Below are 21,529 nucleotides of genomic sequence, written 5' to 3' on the forward strand. Positions count from 1 at the left end.
CATTTTGTGCCACTGTTGTAAAATACTCATTTTGGTTTGGTTTTAATTCTTGAAGTTCCTTTGCCAATTACATTTTATTTTCTCCATTGTGAACAGTCTAGAAACTAAGCAGACTTTAAAATACTTACAAGCTTGAGGGCCTAGATTTTCAAGGAATTTAAGTAATTTTCAAAGGGAGTTAGCTGCATAACACTGGGAAATCCTCACTAAGCATCTTTTGGCATCTAAATACTTTAAAAATTAAGCCCTAAGAATTTGTCTGGAGGTTTCATTGCATCATGTGGGTGTAGTAGTACTAATATTCTTTTATGTAACTGAATAATCATTTGTAAATGATATCTTGGGGGGGTTTTTTGTTTTCTTATTGAAAGTTCTTATTGAAGTAACAAATCTTACTTTGCAATCACAAAAAATTGTTAACATTATAAAACCTTAGGAACCTATATAGAATTAAATAAAAATTTATAATTTTCTGTTTCTCAAGCAAGTGTTAGAACTGTTCAGGCAACTTTGTGTTAACGTGACTACACAAGAGGACTGGCTTGTCTGTTCTGTGTCCTCTTATGTTTCAATAGGTCATTTTGGCTCTTCAGTGGCGTCGTATTTCATATTCTTGCGTTGGATGTATGGAGTAAATATGATTCTCTTTGGCCTGTCCTTTGGACTTGTAATGATACCTGAGGTGAGAACAAGTCATTTGAAATGTTTCTTTCTTTTATTTTTTTAATTGCATTTCCTATATTTATTGGAGGGTAAATGTCACCAGGAAACATTGCTTGAATTTCCTTTCTGGTTAAACAATATGTGGCAGGACCTCTACAAATATCTGGCCTCTTTATGCCACATAAAAGAGCTAGAGTGGTATAAAAAGTTTCTATCTGGGGAATAATTCTAGGCACAGGCAATGCAGAAAATAACTCTAAGACCTTTCTCTCAAGGACTCCTTCACAAGCCCTAATAGGTGAGGGATGACAAGGGTGAGACTGAGTGGGATGGATATATTGGTCCCATACTTCAGCACATAAGGCACAAGATTATTCTGTATATCTCTTGGCTCACAGGGCAGCCTGAGGAGGCTACTGTGACAGAAGCCTATGACAGAAGCCTTTATAGCACCTTGAGCAGCCCAGCTTTGGGAGGGCACAGATATACTTTTAAGCTTCCATAGGCCTAGATGGCCAGTTGTGAGCTATATTTCTAAGAAATGAATCAAATAATCTCATCCATAATATGGAATTCAGTTCAGCCTGAAATAACTTCTGTGCAAGGGTCAGCATGGTACTTAAGCAGCCTACAAAAAAGACGTGAATAGAATTTAGGGGATATAAAAGTCCTGTGCTGACCACCCTAATTTCAGCCATATAGAATATCCTCTTGATTAACTCACCTTCCAGTGAGTGTATATAAACAAGTAAAGCACAGAACATTAAATCCACTGGATTTTTATAGGACATGATATGTTCCAACATTTCTCCACTGGATGGGCCAAATTCTGCTTCAGGTACACTTTGGTGGAGTACTTGAAGCCAACAGAGTTACTTTGGATTTACAGCGGTGTAAAAAATGCCCCACTGCTTTCAGTAGAGTAAGATCAAGGCCCATATGAAACAATTCTGGTCACTTGTATTTTCAGTGTAATGCAGACATCTTATAAGAGACTTTCAGAATGTTGGTTGAAAGATAAATACCCACAATCTCCAGATCTGTTTCTAAGAACATAAGCAATAAAATAAGTAGCATAAGTATTTTCAGAATTCAAATAAATTGCTGGGGGTGGGGGATGTTAAAACTTTTACTGTAATTAAATGAATGCTTGACATTCTATTGATTTCAGTAAAATATCATTTAATAAAAAAATATATTCCAACATATTTCAGGAACAGTACTAACAACTAATATAAGGATTTGGAAAGGTAGATTAAAATCAGGAAGAGGTTAAGTAGCACAAGCAAGTTTTCATTGATTTTGTTCAGATCTACGCTACTTTTGCTGGTTTGTGTTATGTTTTAAAATATTAAATATACTCTTGGTTTTTTTTTTACTTTAGGCATTGATGGGAAAACCATATGGCACTTTACCTAGAAAAACTGTCCCAAGAGCTGAAGAGGCAAATGCTATGAACTTTGCTACGTTGTGGGACTTCAGTGTAAGTGTGCCTGTGAATATGGCATGTTAATCTATTCCTTTTGTTTCTGAAGGGCTTTGGCTTCAATATATAGAATGTCCCTGTTCAACTTCAGTGATTTTAATATGGAATATCTTCTGAAAAAGAAATGGAAATAGATAAAAGTCTGCTCAAATTTTATCCCATTACTTCTGACACTGATATTAAGCCAACACCAAGCATACTAGGATTCTATGACCAGATACACACTTCTTTGCTTTTAGCAATAAGAAGGAGGGAAGTTTGGGAAGAAATCTTTTTAGGTTAAATGCATGCCTACTGTACTGTCCATTTGCTATGGCTAAATTTGACACTTTGTGTTTCTATGAGTTGAAATTTCAGACTGATAAAGCAGTGTGAGTTGAAAGAAAGGAGCACTAGCTCACCACTGACAGCTTCTCTTAAAGAAAAAAATATTGCTTTTACTCTTTGTAACGTTCTTAAAAATTACAAATATTTTAGCTCTAGTAAGAAGGATTACCAAATCCTTTATTACAGTTTTGTAAGAGATGGATCTTTTGTACAAACAGAATGAAAATGGTTAAAGATATTATTCTTAAGGAAAATAGGAAGTCATCCAGTTATAGTTTTTCTGCATATTCATAGGAAGAACATCCCTTTAGATGTATTTTTCCCTGTAGCTTCCATATGCTCCTCCTCCTGCATTTAGCATGCAGTCTTTTAATGATTTATTCACATGCTCATAATTTAGCACTCGAGTTTTCTTATTAATTTCAACAAGGTTAAGTATGACAGAAGAGGTTGGATGTGAAAGCGAGTATCCTTTGCTTTGAACAAGTAATTTAGCTGTGCCAACGCACAGCTCAGAAGTGACAAACTCAGGTCAGGAACAGTTCAGTCTCTTATTAGTCAGTGAGCAATAGGATCAGTGTTAAAAATCATGAGATGCCAGAGATAAAATCTCCTGGGCCTGGGTTCATGACTGCTGGAAGTGCTCTGAAGGCTTAAGAGTTCAATGATATTCAGTCTCAAAAGGGTGCAGGTAATTTTCCTTTAGGAGTTCTACTATCTGGAGGGCAACTCTAAACTCTCCTGGAGCACGCCAGGACACACCAAATCAATTTGTCCTGTGGCCGTTCTACCATGACTATACAGCACTGCCCGTTCTTTAACATATCCATGTCTTGTGCTCAGATGGACTTTCTTGCCATTGACTCATGGCTCATTCCTCTTGTGTAGAGTGTGGAATGACTGGTTCTGGCTTTTTATTTAAGTCTTTGGGGTCTGTTTTCAGCCTGGTAGTAGACTTCCTGTGAATAAGGTGTCTGTTTTTAATATCTCAACGTATAGGCAGAATATATAAGTAGACACACTGATTTTCTTTTACAGCAATTCTTTCAGGTTGACTCCCTTTTAGGTTGACTCCCTGAAACCAAATTAAATTAAAAAATGTTAATTTATTAAAGTGTTCAAAATAGTACATTCACCTCTTTCCACAACACTTGATGAAAAATTGGACAGATGAATTCTGCACTCTGTTAGGCACCTAAAGTGATGGCCCATCTCTAGACCCTAAAAAAAAGTTGTCAGCATTCTCTAGTGGGTGATGTCCCTCTGTATGAAAAAAAACTACTGTAGGTCACTAATTACAGAGCTAAACTCTGTTGCATCTGGATAATCAGGAGCTATATGCTGGATATGAATCATAGAAATGACAAGGATCTGGGGATATAGCCCTTTTAGAAAGAGAAAGCTATGTATCAGAGAGAGGTCTTAGAAGAGAAACTATCTCTGTAGCAACTTTCAGGCTCTGTAAAGAGACTGGGGCCTAGAGAAGGGAGTGAGAGGTTCATGTGATCATACAGAGAATGTGAAAAGGCCTTTGAAAGACACACCAAATCCACTTTCCACTTTGAAAGAGAGTGGACTTGAAAGAAGCATTGTGATAGATGATAGTATGAGAGAGGAAGATCCTAGAAACAGAGAAAAAGAGGCTCTGGTAGCTCTGAAGAAGTCTATCAAATGACAGAGTACCAGATAGCACAGGGAACACAAACAGAGAGAGAGAAAAGCATGGATGCAAAAGCAAAGAAAGAGATAGTGACAGGGATAGACCCAGTTAAATATTAGGAAAGAAAGGACCTTACTTTAAAAAGTGATCGGGTCAACAAACATTCCATAGGGAAAATTAAACTCTTATCTATTCAGGACTGGGAATAGGACCAACCATCTCAGATACTTGAGGCCAAAAATAATTCGTCAGTTAAAAAATAAACGATGAACTAGTGTAGATACTTAAACAAAAAATTCTTCTGTACATCCTGAGTTATTTGCCCATAGATTTTTTAAATTAAAAAAACACTTTTTGTCATTGTTATCTGAAATTAAATTTTTAACGTGTATATTATACAGCCCAAACAATTACCAACTAACAGAAGCAATAAAAGTCTCAAGGCTCATTAAATAGACTCCATTCTTCTATCTTTATGTTAGGCAGTGGAGAGGATGAGAAATACCCTTTACTTATGGTTACTTCTTCACTGTTAAAAACATGTTGAATGCCTCAGTAGACAAAGCCCAGGAAAAAACATCTTTAATTCCACACAGTGCAGGGATTATCTAAAAGGTTTAAACACCTACAAGGATAGAACATGGTGACCTGAAAGACATTTTAATTCTGTGAGTGACTTAAACAGCTATTCAGGATAGCATGAGACTCTACAGAACTCAACAATCCAATCACACTATACAATTTTTACACAGAATTACCCCAATTCTTAAGTACAGAAACAAAAGATAAATAATTTAGTATGACTGTGTCCTTCAGATTGTTGGTGTCATTCATATAATAAAATAATAATATTATAATTGTATTTCCTTTCTTGCAGAAGGAAATGCCTATCATATCTTAACCACACAATAGTGTTTACTAGCAATGTAGTTCACAGTGGGCATGTCTACACAAGATGCTTAACTTTGCATTAGCATCGTTTACTGCGAAGTAATCATGTGAGTCTACACATGCACATGCTTACTTCACAGTAAACCTTCCCAATACCGAGTAAATTTGCTACCTGCAAATATAAGTAGCAAATTTACTTGGCATTAGTAATGGCGCTGTAGTGCTCGTGTAGATGCCTGACTGGGAGCAAAATCTGCTCCCGTTCAGCCGTCCACCAGGGGGTGAGAGAGAGCTCCCTGCCCCCAGGACCTGCCTACTTCCAGGGCAGGCTCTGCCACAGGAGCCTGGGCAGGGACTGTGTGCTCCTGCCCCAGCAGCAGGGAGCTCCAAGCCCCCTGCTCTGAGATTAAAATCTTTATCTCCCAGCCCTTACTCGACCATCGTGATCAAAGAGCAGGGCGCTGGGAGACCCTTATTTCCCAGCCTGAGCCTCACAGTCATGGGGTTTGGGCTGGGAGATGAAGGTCTCCTAGCCTGATCCCCATGATTGTGGAGCTCAGGTTAAAAGATGAGCATCTCCCAGAAGAGGCACTGTGGTTGTGGAACTGGTGCTGGAAGCTCCCTGCTGGCAGGGGCTGGGGACCATGTTCCACCCAGCTCCGCAAGTGGCAGGGGAACAAGCTCTCCAGCCTGTCCACCTTCCCTGCCACTCTCCCACAACTCTGTGCTTGCAGAACTGGGCAGGGAACAAGCTCCCCATCCCCTGCCCTATGTGCCTGGTTCGGGACAATGTCCCCCTGCTCTGACAGTAGGCAGCTTCTAGCCCCCACTCTTCAATCTCACAGTGGGGGCTGGGAGCTTGTTCCCAGCCCCTGCTCTGCAATCATGGAGCAGGAGCTGGGAACAAGCTCCCTAGCTCCCACTCCATGCTCACAATTGCGATTGTGGAGCAGGGGCTAGGAGCTCCTTGTATGGGGACAGTTTCCCACCCAGTCTGGAGCTGGCTGGGACCTGCCCCTGACCAGGACAATTCCCTGCCAGCCCCCAGGCTGTGGTGGGAAGCACATGTAGCCTGGAGGTGGCTGGAGATTGTCCTGTTTTGGGCAGTCCCCGGCCAGCTCCAGCCTGTACATGCCGACTTCCCCATGCAGCCTGGGACTGGCCAGGATCTGTCCTGGTCACGGGCAGGCCCCAGCCCCATGCCCCAATCCAGTGATTGAGGCACAGGGCTTGGGAAGAGCTCCAGGAGTGGGGTCAGTTCCAGCCCCCTGCCCTGATCCACTGGTGGGGCAGCTAGCAGTGAGCTAACATTGTCCCTGCCCCAGCAGCAGGCAGATCCCCGGGGCCAGGAGACAACTGTCTGTTGGCCTGGTGCTCCCTGACAGCTGTTGGGCTAGCACCCAATGGCAGCAGGGGCCAATTGCAGGGCTGCAGGGGCCTGGGAGCAAATCTTCTCCCTAATCCCCATATGTGCAAACACCTACCCAAAAATGCTTACTGGGCTTGTCTACATGTGCACATTTAATGTGCATTAGCTCAATTTAAGTTGCCATTAATGTCACAACCCAAGGGTGTGATTTTTGTTTGTGTGCGCTTCGGCACTGCTAAATTATTTCCCGCCACTCGTAGCTTTCTTTGCAGGGTGCATTTCTAGGTTGCAAAAGAGAAATGCATGGTGCAAGGAGTTCCCGCCATCCGTATACAAATTTATGTCCCACTATTGGCCAGTTCTAAATTATTCCCACGTGGCGGCTAGCGATTGGCTTGCTAGCCATATAAGAGGCTTGAGCGGTTTCTGCCCAAGTTGGAGATCTCCGGAGGAGAACCCTGCAAGGGGGGACTCCGTAAACATCTTGAGGAGAACTCTAGGTGCGCTGAGGAGCCTAACGGACCCAGCGCGTGTACCTTAGAGCTGGCTATAGGGGTCTGATCAGCCTCTCGCCTCTCCCCGTCGCCGCCTGATCCCTCAACGTACCCTTCGCTGTGCGCAAGTTCCATGGAGCCTAGCAAACTTCGTGTGAGTCCATTCAGAGCTCTTTGCTTCAAGTTACTTTCTTCAGTTGACACGACAGGCTCGCGGTTTAGAGCTTTCAACCGGATTGGGCTAGAAGGTTCATGGGAAGGAACTGTAGTCCGCCTCTCTTCTTTTCTGTCTGTAACTGCAACTCAAGCAAGTTTTCCTGCCTGCACCGCAACCATCTTTGGTGTAAGTAAAATAATCTTAAATCAACCACTAAGCATCCGTGCCTAATTCTAGCGTGCCGCCTGCCTTCCCCGACCCGGTGTGTCCGGGCTGCTGGCCACAGCCCGCCGCACGGAAAAACCCCCCTGAGGGCCTCGGACTGCTCCCGGCCTGCACAATTAAGTGTGCAAATGTACATGTGCATGCCCTTAACGCACATTAACAATGGTGATTTTTGGCTATTTGAGCTTAAATTTGATACCTGCATAAAACAGATATCAAATTTATGCACGAATAGCTAAGTCACATTAGCAAACATGTGGATGCGCTAATGCACATTAACGCAGTGTGTGTCCATTGACTTGGGACTAACTTGACTCCCAAATCTGTCTGCACACCCAGATTAATGCACCTCAGCACGCGTATGTGTAGACTCACGTAAATTGCCTTAATGTGCGTTAGGCTAATGTGCATTTATAGGTATGTGTAAAAGCACGTGTGGATATGCCCACTGTGCAGTAGTTTACTGTACAGTAAATCTAGGCTGGAATAAATGCAGGTTTAGATGCACCCAGTGAGTCCCACTACAACTCCAGAAGTGCAAGTTTGACCCTACCTCCAGACTGCCAAAAAACCCCATAGTAAACCATGGGTACCTGGTTATTCAGGTGGAGGGGACAAGGGCACTTGGATGTAATGCTGGTAACATCCCTCTCTTGTGGGTCATAGGCTACAAAAACTGGAGAGCCTTTACCATGTTAGCTAAATGGGATACTAGACTCAGTCAGAACTTTGATTTTTACCAGCAGAGTAGGGATATGGCAACTTGCTGTTGCTGCTGTAATTGTGAATGAGCAGCTGACAGCAGCAGCTTCTCTTATTTGCCTCTCTCCTCAGTCGGTGCCCAGGGCAGTTGCCTTTATCACTCCCCCAGTTACATCACTGTGATTTTACCTGCAGGTATATCTTTATAACAGCTAGTCTGATATCAGTGTAAATGAGATGCACCAATTATCAACTCAAGCATTTTTTTATCGTATATTAATATTTCATTTTCACCCTTACAAGAATTGTAAATGAATTTTCACAGATGATGTTGTGACTCATTTTAGATATATTAAGAACTACCATAAATCAAATGTATGATTTGTGATTAAACAAAAGAGAAGGATGTTAGCCTATTGACATTATATTCTACTAATAAATTAATTAAAAAATACCAGCAGTTAAAACAACAACATGAAAGCAAATAGACCTTTTTAACTTAGGAGAACTGGAGCTTGCTGCATCAGCATCAAAACATCTCATGATTCATCAACAGTACATCAACAAATTACACGTCCACATACTGAACTCTAGTATTTGATTTGAATTAATTAAGCCTGTTTGGAGTTTTGCTGCTGCTGTGCATGTATTGTGCTGTTCATCAAAGGGTTCTGAATACAGTGTTCTCCTATAATGATACATTTTTATTCTGAAAGGGCCCTCTACCAGCCTGTGATAACTATATGAATTATTTTCAGACACTACTAATTAATGCAGCCAAATGCACTGACTATTGTACAGCAGACAGAAACACTATACACTCATTTAGGACAGGAATATAGGCGCATTAGACTGGAAGGGGCCTCCTGAGCCCCTCAGTTTAGTCCCCTGCATTCACAGCAATTATTAACCCAAATCTTCACTCACAATTATAAGAACTACCTTCTATCCCAGCCTAGGGACAGCAAACAGGAAGTGAAATAAGAATTTCATACCAAACTGGGGTTGCAGGGAAATTCGAGGAACATGGAATACAAGTACCAAACTATCCATTTAGTTGAAAAGTCATTTTCCATGTAGGTGGGGAAAACGCTTGGACAAAAAAAAACTTGCTAAACTATAGTTGAAATGCCTAACCTATAGGTGTGCAAAATCTTTAGTTGTTCTTTCTATATATAAAATCTCTAGTTGTTCCTTAAAGTATGTGGATGTGCAAACGTGGACAGGATTTTTTAAGTTTCTCTAAAGACTCCAAAACCAGTTTCTTCTGGCCAGATTATTCTGTAATATTCACCAGAGTGATGTTTGGAGAAGTTATGAGTGCATGAAGATGAATGTTTCTTTGATAGATATTGTTTTTGGTAGAATTCATGGAAATGCATAGGTAGTCGGCTAAACTGCTGCTTGTTGACTTTTCAGGGCTTTGCACAGTATTCTGTGCTCTTTTATGGCTATTATGACAACAAAAGAACAATTGGATGGCTGAAGTTCAGGATGCCGCTTTCATACTTTCTTGTGGGAGTTGGAACCATTGGCTATAGCTTCATGGTTGTCATTCGAACGTAAGTGCCTTCTGACTTTAGGGGAGTAAAGAATTTTTTAAAAAATAATTTTAGCATTGCCTGCTGCAATTCTCATGTCAAAAGATGCAATCAGAGGTGTAATAAAGCAGCTGAGCAACTGGAGGAGTAGAGACATATGGGGACAGCGCAGATTTCATGTGGCTGTGGTGGCAGCATTTCTTTTCCGCCCTCTGCCTAAGTCGGTGCCTTACTTGGTGGCTACATCCAATCAACATTACTGGATGCACTATAGGAGATGAAAATACAGCAATTTTAACATCAAGACTAATGTAGAACTGACACAAATTTCATTGGATACCATTTCAAAGCAATGCCAGAGTATGTTAAAGTGACATATCATTTCTTAGGCTAGTGTTTAATCACTCTGTACCAGAAAATGTATTACAGTCTAGAAAAGGTAGTCACTGAAATAAAATAATACTTTCCCTTTGCATCTTAAAGGGGTAAAATAAATGTATAATATGGAGAACAGAACCATCAATCCTTATGCACCTAACACAATGTCAAATCACATCTAGGAAATGCATTTATTCTTTTAATCATACTTTGAGTGAATTAAATAAAAAAAGGAAAAAGGAGAAGAGGAAAACATATGGTAAAGAATTCAGCTGCATCACTCACAGCAAGCAGTAAATGATTCTCAGCAAGACTGTCATGGTTAGCTCACATTTGCTCAGTAGTGTAGAAGAATTAATGCCATTGGTCATGGCAAAGAATTACTGTTTCGTGGCAAAATCTCTAGTTGTGCTTTTCATACTTAGACTATGCTAAAAATTTCCTACATTAAGAACAGGAAGAAGCACATGCAACTCTACTGGCTTCAAAGAAGGTATAGCTAGGCTCATCTACAATAGACGCTTACTGTAGAGTTGCCTAACTGGCTCTGCAGTAAAGTGTCACCGTCTACACAAGTAGTACTACTAGGCTGGAGTAAACTAATTCACTCTACCATAGGTTAGTACTGCCCAACACAAGTATCATTTTTATGGCAGAGTTATTTACTCTGCCACAGTGCACATATAGATGGTGATCAGGGCTGGTTGGGGCACGAGGGCGCTACAGTGTGCCTGCTGGCTATCTCCACAGTGTAGCACCCTTGTCCCCTCCTCAGCCCCTCCTCAGCACGTTGAGCCCAGCAGGAGCAGCCCCAGGCTGGCAGGTTGACCCTTTGGGCCTCCTGCCAGCTGGGGCTGCACTGCCCTGGCTCAATGTGCTGCAGTCCTGGGCACACGTGTAAACAGTGTGCCTAGGAGCAATTAACTCTGACACAAACTGCACTGGAGTTCTTTGCGCCGAATTAATTTAATGTGTAGATGCACCCCCTATGGTCCCTAATTTATGCCTATGGTCCCTAATGCCTCTTGGCTTGAACCAGAAGAACACCTAACATAATGAATGCAACTTCTAGTAGGGTAGAAGCAGCCCAGTATTAGAAATCCCAGGATTAGCACACAGGTCAGGACTGAAGATCAGTAGTGTAGCTAGGTAGCAGAAGCTGAAAGGTCTTCATTCTCAGAAGCACAAGTTTTGTTTTCAAGTAATACATGGTTTCTTGGATAGGGTAAGTGTTATTCGTGGAGAAAAATGTAAGACACACAGAGGCAAGCACAGCCACTTGAGTCTCACTTACAAAATGTGTGTGTTTGCAGAAAGAATAATGTATTTCTACATTTATGATGTAGCAGGCATAGTTTTTGACTTGGCTGTAGAACAGTTTTTAAAATATTTCTTTTATAGTGTAGCTCACTATAGATTAGAAAATTCTTCTCAGTGCATCTTCTCAGGGATTTACATTTGAGTGGGTGGTGGTCATCCAAACCCTAACCACTCCTCCTCCTCCCCACAAAAAAACCCTCCTTACAACACAGAATCTCTGAAGCGAAAACAAAAAACAATACTTTCAAGGAAACATGTATTCCCTGTGCTTAATTTCAAAGATACCAGTGCTAATCTGTATTTAGGTCACCTTAAGAACAATTCTTCTTGGTTAAACCCTGTATAATAAAGATTGTTTTGCTGGTGGTTGTGGACAGAGAAGAGAAACGTTTGTATAGGTGGAGAAAATCAACTATTAGGTTTAGGGCTCAACTCAACACCTCTTTTATCCAATCACACATTAGTAAATAGAAAAATCTGTAGTCTTTGGGTTGCATATGTAATCTGACTGCATTCTGAATTTCTCAAGAATTTCTATTGCATCCTGTAATAGGGTATTGATTTGCCTATCCAAGCAGGGGGCAGGAGATATGACCAACCTTATTTAAAAGCACGCTAAAGTTCAAGAGGTTCTCTGTAGTTCCTGTGGTATCCTGAAGCGTTTGGGTGTTTGCATACGTGCTTGTTCTCCATAGAAACATAGCTCCAGGCATTATTAAGAATCTTTAGATTGGATCTGTAGCAATGAGATTGTAGAACAATTGATCTGAGGGACTGATATAGTCAAGGTTTCAAGAGACAATTTGGAATTTCTACCCCCATTATTCTGTAACCGTACACATAAATAGCTACCCTCAAGTTACTTCTTGCTTTATTAATGCTTATACATTATTCCCATTATGTTGAAATGCTTGTGAAATGTAGTATTTGAAGGTATGTTCCCCCAAAGAATACCAAATGAGACAAGGGATTGTGAAGACAAAAGATGACAGAAGAAATATTCACAATAGGCTTTTCTCATGTAATTTTCAAACCATTGACTACATCAGTACATTGAAAAATCTAACATCTCAGACTCATATTAGGTCACATTCTTAAAAATAGCTGCCTAACATCACATCCAATTTTTTTGCATACAGATGCAAAATAGGTCATTTAAAATATGCAGTTAGACATCTGAATTCTCATTGTTTGCTTGGCATCTCTAAATTATCCCAAATCCTTCTGTCCAATACCTACCTCAAGCATCGAGTTGCTCACTGACTATCTCTTTGAGAACTATGGAGAAGGAATCCTCCTGCTCAGGATATAAGGCTGAAGTTTCCAAAGCCTGCATCACAAACCTAGAGTACTTTTGTATCTTCCAACAACAGTAAAACCAGATGCATTAGCTTTACATCAGCTCCACTGCCAAACAAAAGTTCTGTACACACAGAGAAGTTAGAATGGCTTTCTGTATTCATAATTACCTACTTGGGTTAATGTAAATACACTTTCATGTGATGCTTAAGTGCCTTTTTCAGGGAATATAGTTCACATTTAATAGGGACGTTATTTTTCCCTAAGCATGAACTCAATGGAATATCTGGTACTAAACTTTTCATCTCATCCTGTGTGTGTGTCTATATGTATGCTCTGGGTGGAGGGGTGTGCATTTTCATTAGAGGAGGTCCTGAACAGCTGTTTTACTTAAAATGCTGCAGCATCATGTATATTCAGTGTCCCATGTTTCAAAATGACCATGGGGCACTTTAACTGAAGCTCATTCAATGAATTTTAATTAAAGCAACCCACCGCCATTTTGAAATGTGGGATACTGAATACATGTGTCTCTGCAGCATGCTGGAGCATTCTAATTAGAGGGCTCCAGCGGACTCAATTAATCGAGTCTAATTAGAATGCCTCAAAGCACATGTATAGGCACTGTACAGTGATGTATTTACTCTCTGTGTTTAACAAGCAGACCGAAGTAATATAATACGAAAAAATCTGGCCATTGGTCACTTTAGGGTGGATAATGCGCTGAAATAAAGAAGTTGAGGGAAGGCAAGCTACCTATGATACTAGAAGTTCCAGATATAAGCATATAAAAGGCAAGTGGCAGAAAAGAAGATAATGTTAGCTCTTCTTGATATTTCATTTCTTACTGAGTTTCTCGTCCAGCTGAATTTCCTTAATGCAGTATTACAGAAGCAAATTAAAAAAAATCTGTGGTGAGAAAGTGAGTTTGAGTTCATAAATTAGGCATTCCTTATCTATCCTTACCTCATTGTGGTATCAGACTAAATTTTTTGAATTTATATTCGGATGCTAGGAACATTTGAAGAACTATATTGCTGAAATAGGTGGCCATTTATCTTTCTCTCATTGGTTCTTTAAATGTTTGTTTTTTACAGAATGGCAAAGAATGCACATGATGATGGTGGTGGGGATGATACAAGTTTTAATTTCAGCTGGAAAATGTTCACCAGCTGGGATTATCTGATCGGCAATCCTGAAACGGCAGATAATAAATTTGCCTCAATTACAACAAGCTTTAAGGTAAGGCATAGCTTGCTAAAGAGAAGGACTACATTCTCCCTTCATAAAGTTGTCAAATAGGAGTAACTGTTCTCTAGGTCAACATTATACCAGTCTAAAATAAGTCTCAAAGAGGTGCTAGTTCCATTGGTATTCCAGTTCGTAATTTTTAGTAGTACAGGTAATGAGCATCAGAAGCAACTCCTGTGTCCTCTGGGATTGCAGTACATATTCTAGCAAAATGAGATTTTCCTTTTCGCATTTCAATGCTTCCAGTTTCTATGGTGTTTTTATTTGAAAAATACTTTGTTTGACAAATGCTGGTAACATTTTGCAGTACTGATAGTATCATATTCTTCTGCTACTCTGAAAAGTATGTCACAAGAAAGGACATTTGCCATATTAAAATAATTTGACTCAAAATGTTCATACCTGTATTGAAATAGGGGGAAATGGTTTGTCTATTTTAAAATAGAAATCATTTTTATTGTCAAATGGATCGTAACACACAGGTAGGGGTGAATCTGGGGAAAGGGTGTGTGTGCAGTGACCTGGTCAGAGACTCCTTCTGCAGTGAAGATCAATGCTGGTGTCTCCATTTCGCTGAGGTCAAATATGTCTGGGTCCCCTATTGGGTTCAAGGCATGGCTGGAGCCTGGGCTAAGGTGGGCTGTGGGGAGCAGCTGCATCCCTTCTCCCTCCCCTTCCACTGCATTTCCTTCACTGGCTTGAGGGCTTCAGCTGCTGAGAACAGCTGTGTGGAAAGCCAGGCAGGAGATGGCAACTTCGGTGTCTGCTCCCAGACTGCAGGGGAATCCTGGGGTGTGGACAGACCAGGAGTGCCTGGAAGAGGGGAGATCAACCACTAACACTGCTGCCCCATCCCTATTGGGGGAATGCAGTGGAGGGGGAGGGAGCAGGGACTCAGCACCCTGTGCAGGCACTCCCTACAGCACCCTGTGCAGGCACTCCCTACAGCCCCCAGTTAGAGCCCCAGTTAGGCAGAAGCAACCTGGTGCATCCCCCTTCCCTGGGTCAGCTGAAGATAGCAGCAACAGCAGCAGCAGGCTTCCAGGCACTTCTGTTTCCTGCCAATTGCCTGGGTATCTTCTGTGGTTATGAAGTAGGTGCTGGAAGGGGGGACCTAGCTGCCACTGCCATGGTCCTTGGCCATGCCTGGCACCCCATGCTGCCACTTACCAAGGCCCCCAGCTGGAGTGGGGTAGGAACAGCCCTGGGGCTCCCCCACTCCCAGGTCAGCCAGGGACAGCAAGCAGACCTGGCTGGAGGGCATTCTGCTATGGATTGCTTGCTTCCAGTGTTATTGTGGGAACACATTCAGGAGCAGCTCCTACAATAAACCATTACAGAAGCACAGCACACATTCTCCTCCAGTGCTGGTGTGGAGTCACCAAAGACTAGGTAAGAGACAAGGCCTGCATGTGCTTTGGGAACTGGAAGATCTCTTTGAATTTACCTTATTTTTCCCAGCCACCCAGATCCCTTTTCTAGCCTCACACATCTTTATCTCCAGAATGGTTGACAGCATGAACATTCCCCACTTGCCTTGCCTATAAAGGATTGCACATCTACACTGGGAGTTACTGCTGTCTGAAGGGAGGAAAATATGGCTCAGGGAACATAGCACCAGCTGCTCCTTGTGCAAACACATGAAGGAGAGGAGAGCTGTGAAGGGCAGGCCGTGTCCTCTTTCCACGTTGTTGCACACCTAAGAGGGACAACTAGAGTGAAAACTACTTATAGGAAATTCCTTGACAAATAAGCCTAGATTGGTACCGCTCCACCTCCATTTTGTGAAGAGTTAAGCAACTGAATAGTCAAGGGGTGAAAGCTTGGCCTCAGTGGAGTAATAGGAATTTTGCCATTGGTTTTAGTGGAGCCAGGATTTCACCCAAGGACTCCTATTCTCTCATTTCACTTATGTAACAAACTGAACTGGTAAGGAAAGGAGAGTTGCCTAGAATAATTATAGAAGGTAGTATGTCAGCTTCCCTATTGGTCAAATGATACACTTACCTATGCTAACGTGAGAAGCTGTAACCAAACCTTATTCACAAGAACATCAGGGTGAGGGCGAGAGCTCTTTCTGCTGATAAAGGAAGGAGCAGGAGTTTAGAGTTACACTAGAGCCCTACAGTTTTATCGAGGCCAATACTGTGTAAATATTTAATTTCAAAGTCTGAAAATGTGCAGTTTTCCTCCAGTCTATAATTTCCAAATAGAATCAAACCTTTTTCAGTCTTTTTGAATTGCTGACCTTCCAAATGAAACTCTGGTATACATGCAAATATTGCGGGGGGAGGCTTAAATGTCACAGTCTTTCAAAGAAACTTCAGTGAGAACTGGTTATACATGTATCCTTCACAGGCTATGAACGGACATTGCATTTATCCCAGGAGAAAACATTTTCTCCCAGAACATAGTATGATCATTCAGATGTCATGTCTGTTGTTCAGAGAAAAATCCATAAAAAGTTCACAAGATAAGAAGTGGTAAAATTTGTCCCAGGGCATTGTGAAATGCATCTGAACAGTTGACCTGGGATAGCATCGTTGGAACAATGGAAGAAAAGCAGTAGTGTATTCAGTCACTTACTAAATGCATATTGAAAAGGCAATATGCAAAACACCAATTTCATAACTTTTCTGTTTTGGGACAAAGACAGTCATGACATGTCCCTGGACAAATGCAGTGTCTGTTCCTAGATTCAGTCTCCCAAACTCACAGTACTTCCCAAACTCATTGTCAACGCTGGTTTTGTTTTGAGCAGAGTTTTGACATTAAAGTTCAGGTGTTCAAGAAACTCAAAATAAAAGTGTGGATTTTTGTGTGGATAAATACCTTTGGTAAGGGATATAACAAGGCCCACCAAGTTCTCAAAGAGCTTAAGTGACAATGTCAACTTCCAAGAAACCTGGAGTAAATTCCAGTTATCATAATTTAGATAAAAGGTTTTCCTCTATCTAATATTTGCACAGACAATATAGAACCTTGTATATATAATGCTGCTCATTTACAGTTATGACTTTTTGTTTCCAATAAGTGCAGGAAGCCATTGTGGAGGAGCAAGAGAGCCGAAAAGAAGAAAATATTCACTTAACTCGATTCCTGAGGGTTCTCGCTAACTTCTTTGCCTTCTGCACACTTGCTGGCAGCGGTTACCTCATCTATTTTGTTGTGAGAAGATCCCAGCAGTTTGCCCTGGAAGGCATGGATAACCTTGGGTGGTGGGAGAGAAATGAAGTTCGTCTCAACAAACTTAATGAAATGCTTGTGGTTTGAAGTCACTAGTCTCTGTCTCTCTCCCCACATGATACTTTTTTAGTATTTTTATAATATTGACTTAGATCTTTCTGGGTGCATCTACATGAGATGTTATTGCACAGTCATTACTGCACATTTATTTAGTACTTATATTAGCAAGTACTAAATAAATGCACAGTAACAAGTCTTTTAAGTGATGCTACTGGTCAATAGCTTAATAATACTATGCAGTAGTGAATTAGCACTGTCAATACTGTGACATGGTACTGTACAATCAGCATCTCATGTAGACAAGCCCTCTGTCTCTCTCTGCTCCCCTTATTCATTGAAATGTTAATGTTTTTGGTTAAAAAAAAATAACTTTTCACATTTAGCTTTCCCACCACCATTTCAGGTATGGTTATAACTTGTTCCCTATTCTTTTCCCTGCTTTATGTCTAGAACTGATTTTCAGCTCCAATGGAAACTCCTAAAGTCCCTTCAGAGAGGTTGCCCATGTGTTAAAGGGATACAAGAAGGGCAGGGGATTAGCTTTTAAGGATATATGAGCAGGGAAATTATTTTGAATTTCTGGAATTCAAAATAAGGAAGCTTCTGGTTAAAGATGTTAGGGGAAAGGCTGAGGCTTCAGAAAAGCTTGAAAACCATTTTGATACTCTTTCACTATATGGAGTTGCCTACAACTAAAATGTGTAACAACATTGGGCATGTCTACAAATGCATTAATTGCATTAATTCACTTTTGCTGATGCACATTAAATTTAGTACCTCCAATGTGCATTAGGCTACCCTAACATGCAGTACTGAAAGCACATGTTTTTTGTGACTCTCAATATGCAGTAGCCTATTTTACTGTGCATTAGTGTACTTGCATGGTTTTTTATGTGATACTTTAATGTACAGTAAAATAGGCTACCGAACATTAAAGTGCATGTGTAGATGTGCCCACTGAAAAACATGATCAGCTGGTTTAAATCACCGTAGCATTATTGATTTCAACAAAGATATGCTGATTTTACAATAGCTTCTGACCTGTTGCTTTTATCTAGTGGTTGGTAGGGGCATGGTGACTTGTTCTCCATAACATATCCACAGCCACAGCCAAAGTTGATTGTAACTTTGCATAATGCCATTGTGCCAGTGGGGACAAAACTCATTACCTCCAACTTCAAAAGCACAGGCCCCTAACATTTAAATCCTATCTCTTTCAGTAAGTATGGTCTCTGACTTACTGACCAGGTGAAGTTCTAGAGGAGAACAGTGGTAACAGTGATCATGTCCATCACATCAGCTTTACCTACAAATTATATATCAGTATTTATACACATGTACAAGTTTAACTTTTAATCAAATAGCCATTTTATATGTTGTAAAAACAGTGGTTAACTATTTAAAGCCTCTGAGATATAACTAAGATACATATCACGTTGAAGTATAGTGTACACATTGAGACAAAATGTTTTCCAGGCTCACAGAATGCGAGTCAGCATTCCAAAGATGAGAATCCTAGAAATCAAGGATATTGAAATAAGTCTAAATGGTATGAGAAAAAACCATGTGATTTGTGGGGAACTGCTTTTTCTAGGCAGTGTTGGTTTATGTGAAGGGCAGGAAAACAGCTAAACATATTTGTGTTTACATGGTTTAAAAAGCGAAGTTTCCTGTTAAAGACCCTTTCAAACTAAGTTGCTTTCAAGATAATATCTGAAGCTGCCATCTCTCCAGGAGATGTTTGCAGAAGAAGCGGAAGGGTAAGGATGGATTAGAGGTCCTGCCTACGGCCTTATTCCTACTGGTTTAATATCATATTTTGAGCATTTTTGTTAGGGGAGAAGTCCCCTCAATTTCCATTAAAATCAATGGAAATGAACTTGTTCACACCTTCTGAGGCCAAGGCTACACTACTGAAATGTACTGCCTAACAATCTGCATAATGGTAATACAAGGTTTCTCTACAACCCTTATCTATGTCCTGCTGTAGAATTTATGGAGTATCTCAACTCCTGCTATGTATAGCTGTGGGTTTTCAGCCCCTGCACTTGGGTAACTGTCTAAGTCAGCGGCTTTCAACCTTTTTATATTCAAGGGACCCCATGTTAGACTCAAGGCACCCCCCCCCCCTAACTTTTGTGAATTGAGCTGCATCCCATTAAAAAATAATGTATTTATTAAAGTGCTTACCTTCTTGCAGAGGGGCTAGGCCATAGGGATTGGGTAAAGCAGGAAAAAACCTGAGAAGGAGCTTATCTCCTCATGTCTGACTTACCTACCTGTTATGTGAGGAGATAAGGTTCGTTGGGTAGATGTGATATCTTTTATTAGACCAACTAAAAAGTTGGAAAAAAGTTCTTTGAAAACTTTTGGGCACAAACACTCTTTCTCAGGCATAGGGAAACTTTGCTGGTGTTACATGTTCTCCAAGTTAGAAAAGAAGCAAATTTACAACAAGGATGTCTGAGAAAATGCACATAATAGAGGCCCCCTTCAAGGGATCTTTTGGCACCAGGGGGCCCTAATGGAGAGTCACTGGTCTATGCGATTTGTGCTGTGTATGTCAGAATAACATTAATTGAATCTATTACAGATGTCTGAGGCAAAATTTTAACAATTTAAAAGAAAGAAACCTTACTACAGTCACAACATGTCTGTACTAATGAGCTGTAAATAACAATTAATTAACAAGATTCTATACCCTATACTAGAAAATCTCTTATTGACTCCTGTGGGAGAATTTCCAGTGCAAAAGCTGTTAAAGGAGTGATGAATGTGATTCTATGGGCTCATCAACATGTGAAATCAATGCAAATGAATAAACTCCGGTGCATATTGTGCCAGAGTTTATTGCTCCCAGGCACAGCGTCTTTATGTGCACCCAGGATGCCTCATGTGGAGCCAGTTTGGAGCACCTGCATCTGGCAGGGGATTCAAGGGGTCAACCTGCCAGCCTGGGGCTGCTCTGAACTGGCTCAACTTGCTGCAGAAGGGCTAGCTGAGGCACAAGGGTGCTCCAGTTTAGGGGTAGCTAACGGGCAGCCCGCACACTGAAGCACCCTCATGCCTCTGCCAGCCCTGTCCATGTCTATATGTCCACTGCTGAGCCCTAAAGAATGCCACTTCAGGATAGTACCTGTATTTATAAGTACTAACCTACAGCTAAATTAATTAGTTTCCAGTGGCTTAATAGTGCTGCACATATAGACCCTGAGATTTTACTGTGGAGCTAATTAGGCAGCTCAACAGTACATGTCTCATGTAAACACGCCTTGTGAGAAGCAAAATAAGCATTGGTTGAAACTCAGAATGTTCATGTTATAAAAAATATCAAATATGTTTTCATTCTAGGTTAGTAGTGCCAATATCCTTTGCTATCTTGGAATCATTTTCTAATACAGTAAAAGCTCCGTTATCCAGCACCTTACAAGCTGGCATGTTCTATTAACCAGCATGTCAGCTTGTAACCTAAAGTGAAACCAGAAGTGCCCACCGTGGCACTTCCAGTTTCTCCAAGCCCCATGGTCCACAGGGGAAAGCAGCCTGTGCTGCTGAGTCCCCATGGCCCAGGGCATAGCAGGCTGCGTGGGGCCCACCTCCCTGTACTGTGGGCTCTGCGGGAGGGTCAGTGATGCTGCAGGAGGGTTGGTGATGCTGCAGGAGGGGTGGCACTGCTGCGGGAGGGGTGATGATGCCCCGGGCGGGGTGGGAGAAGCTGCAGCCCAAACAGGCAAGGACGCTTGTTTGGGTCGGTCAATTAACCAGCATATTTTGTTATCCGGCATCCTCCATTCCTGGGGGATGCCAGATAACAGAGCTTTACTGTATATTGAAAACAGCTGCTCCTTAATTAATATACCAAGGGTTTATCCTATTTTCTTTTTCAAAGTGTCAAGGTAACAACTTACATCCTTACAAAACAGTAGGTCACTTTGAAATTAAAAAAAAAAAGTTTACATTATTACTATGGGTCAACTATTTTTAATGATTGCTGTAATATTTCATTCATTCTGTTATAATATGGCTTCTGACATGGTGTGCCATTTTAAATGTTACAACTTCTGATATGTCATGAAATAATGCAAAAATAATAAGAGGAATACAAACATGTAAAAATACATTTTGAAATGAACATTTTTATTCTCAAATGACATTTATTAATTTTTGCAAAATCAAAATTTTTCAAACTGTTATGCAGATCAAATTTTCTAAAATGAAATGTACTGGGAGGAGTGTTCTTCTCATTAATTTCACTGAAATCAAAATAGTTTTCTGAAAATAATAACATCAAAACATTTTCCAGCAGCAAAATATTTCAAGAGAAAAGTATCCTAATCAGTTCTAACAATAATATATATTAATCTTCTTTAAAAAAAAAATCAGATTTTCTCTTCTTACATCACATGAGTGGTATGAAGGGCTTGAAAAGTTGACAGATTTCTACTTTTCAAGAGTCCCTTTGGCTGCGTCTAGATGAGCATGGACATTGGGTTCCCTGGGGACAAGTAGCTGCAGTGCAC

The 21,529-nt window shown here is 40.9% G+C and overlaps 1 protein-coding gene across 1 annotated transcript in view; it reads left to right on the plus strand.

Annotated features, from left to right (window-relative positions):
- Positions 1–21,529, plus strand: part of TMC1 (transmembrane channel like 1) — a 159,249-nt gene that overhangs the window by 112,945 nt on the left and 24,775 nt on the right. Inside the window, exons 8-12 of the mRNA XM_059723545.1 lie at positions 576–682; positions 2,048–2,146; positions 9,394–9,536; positions 13,610–13,754; positions 16,803–16,997. Of these exons, the coding sequence (XP_059579528.1) occupies positions 576–682; positions 2,048–2,146; positions 9,394–9,536; positions 13,610–13,754; positions 16,803–16,997 (689 nt within the window). The remainder of the gene's footprint in view (positions 1–575; positions 683–2,047; positions 2,147–9,393; positions 9,537–13,609; positions 13,755–16,802; positions 16,998–21,529) is intronic.

The sequence above is a fragment of the Alligator mississippiensis genome, chromosome 3 (assembly GCF_030867095.1).
Source record: "Alligator mississippiensis isolate rAllMis1 chromosome 3, rAllMis1, whole genome shotgun sequence".
Taxonomy (NCBI): domain Eukaryota; kingdom Metazoa; phylum Chordata; order Crocodylia; family Alligatoridae; genus Alligator; species Alligator mississippiensis.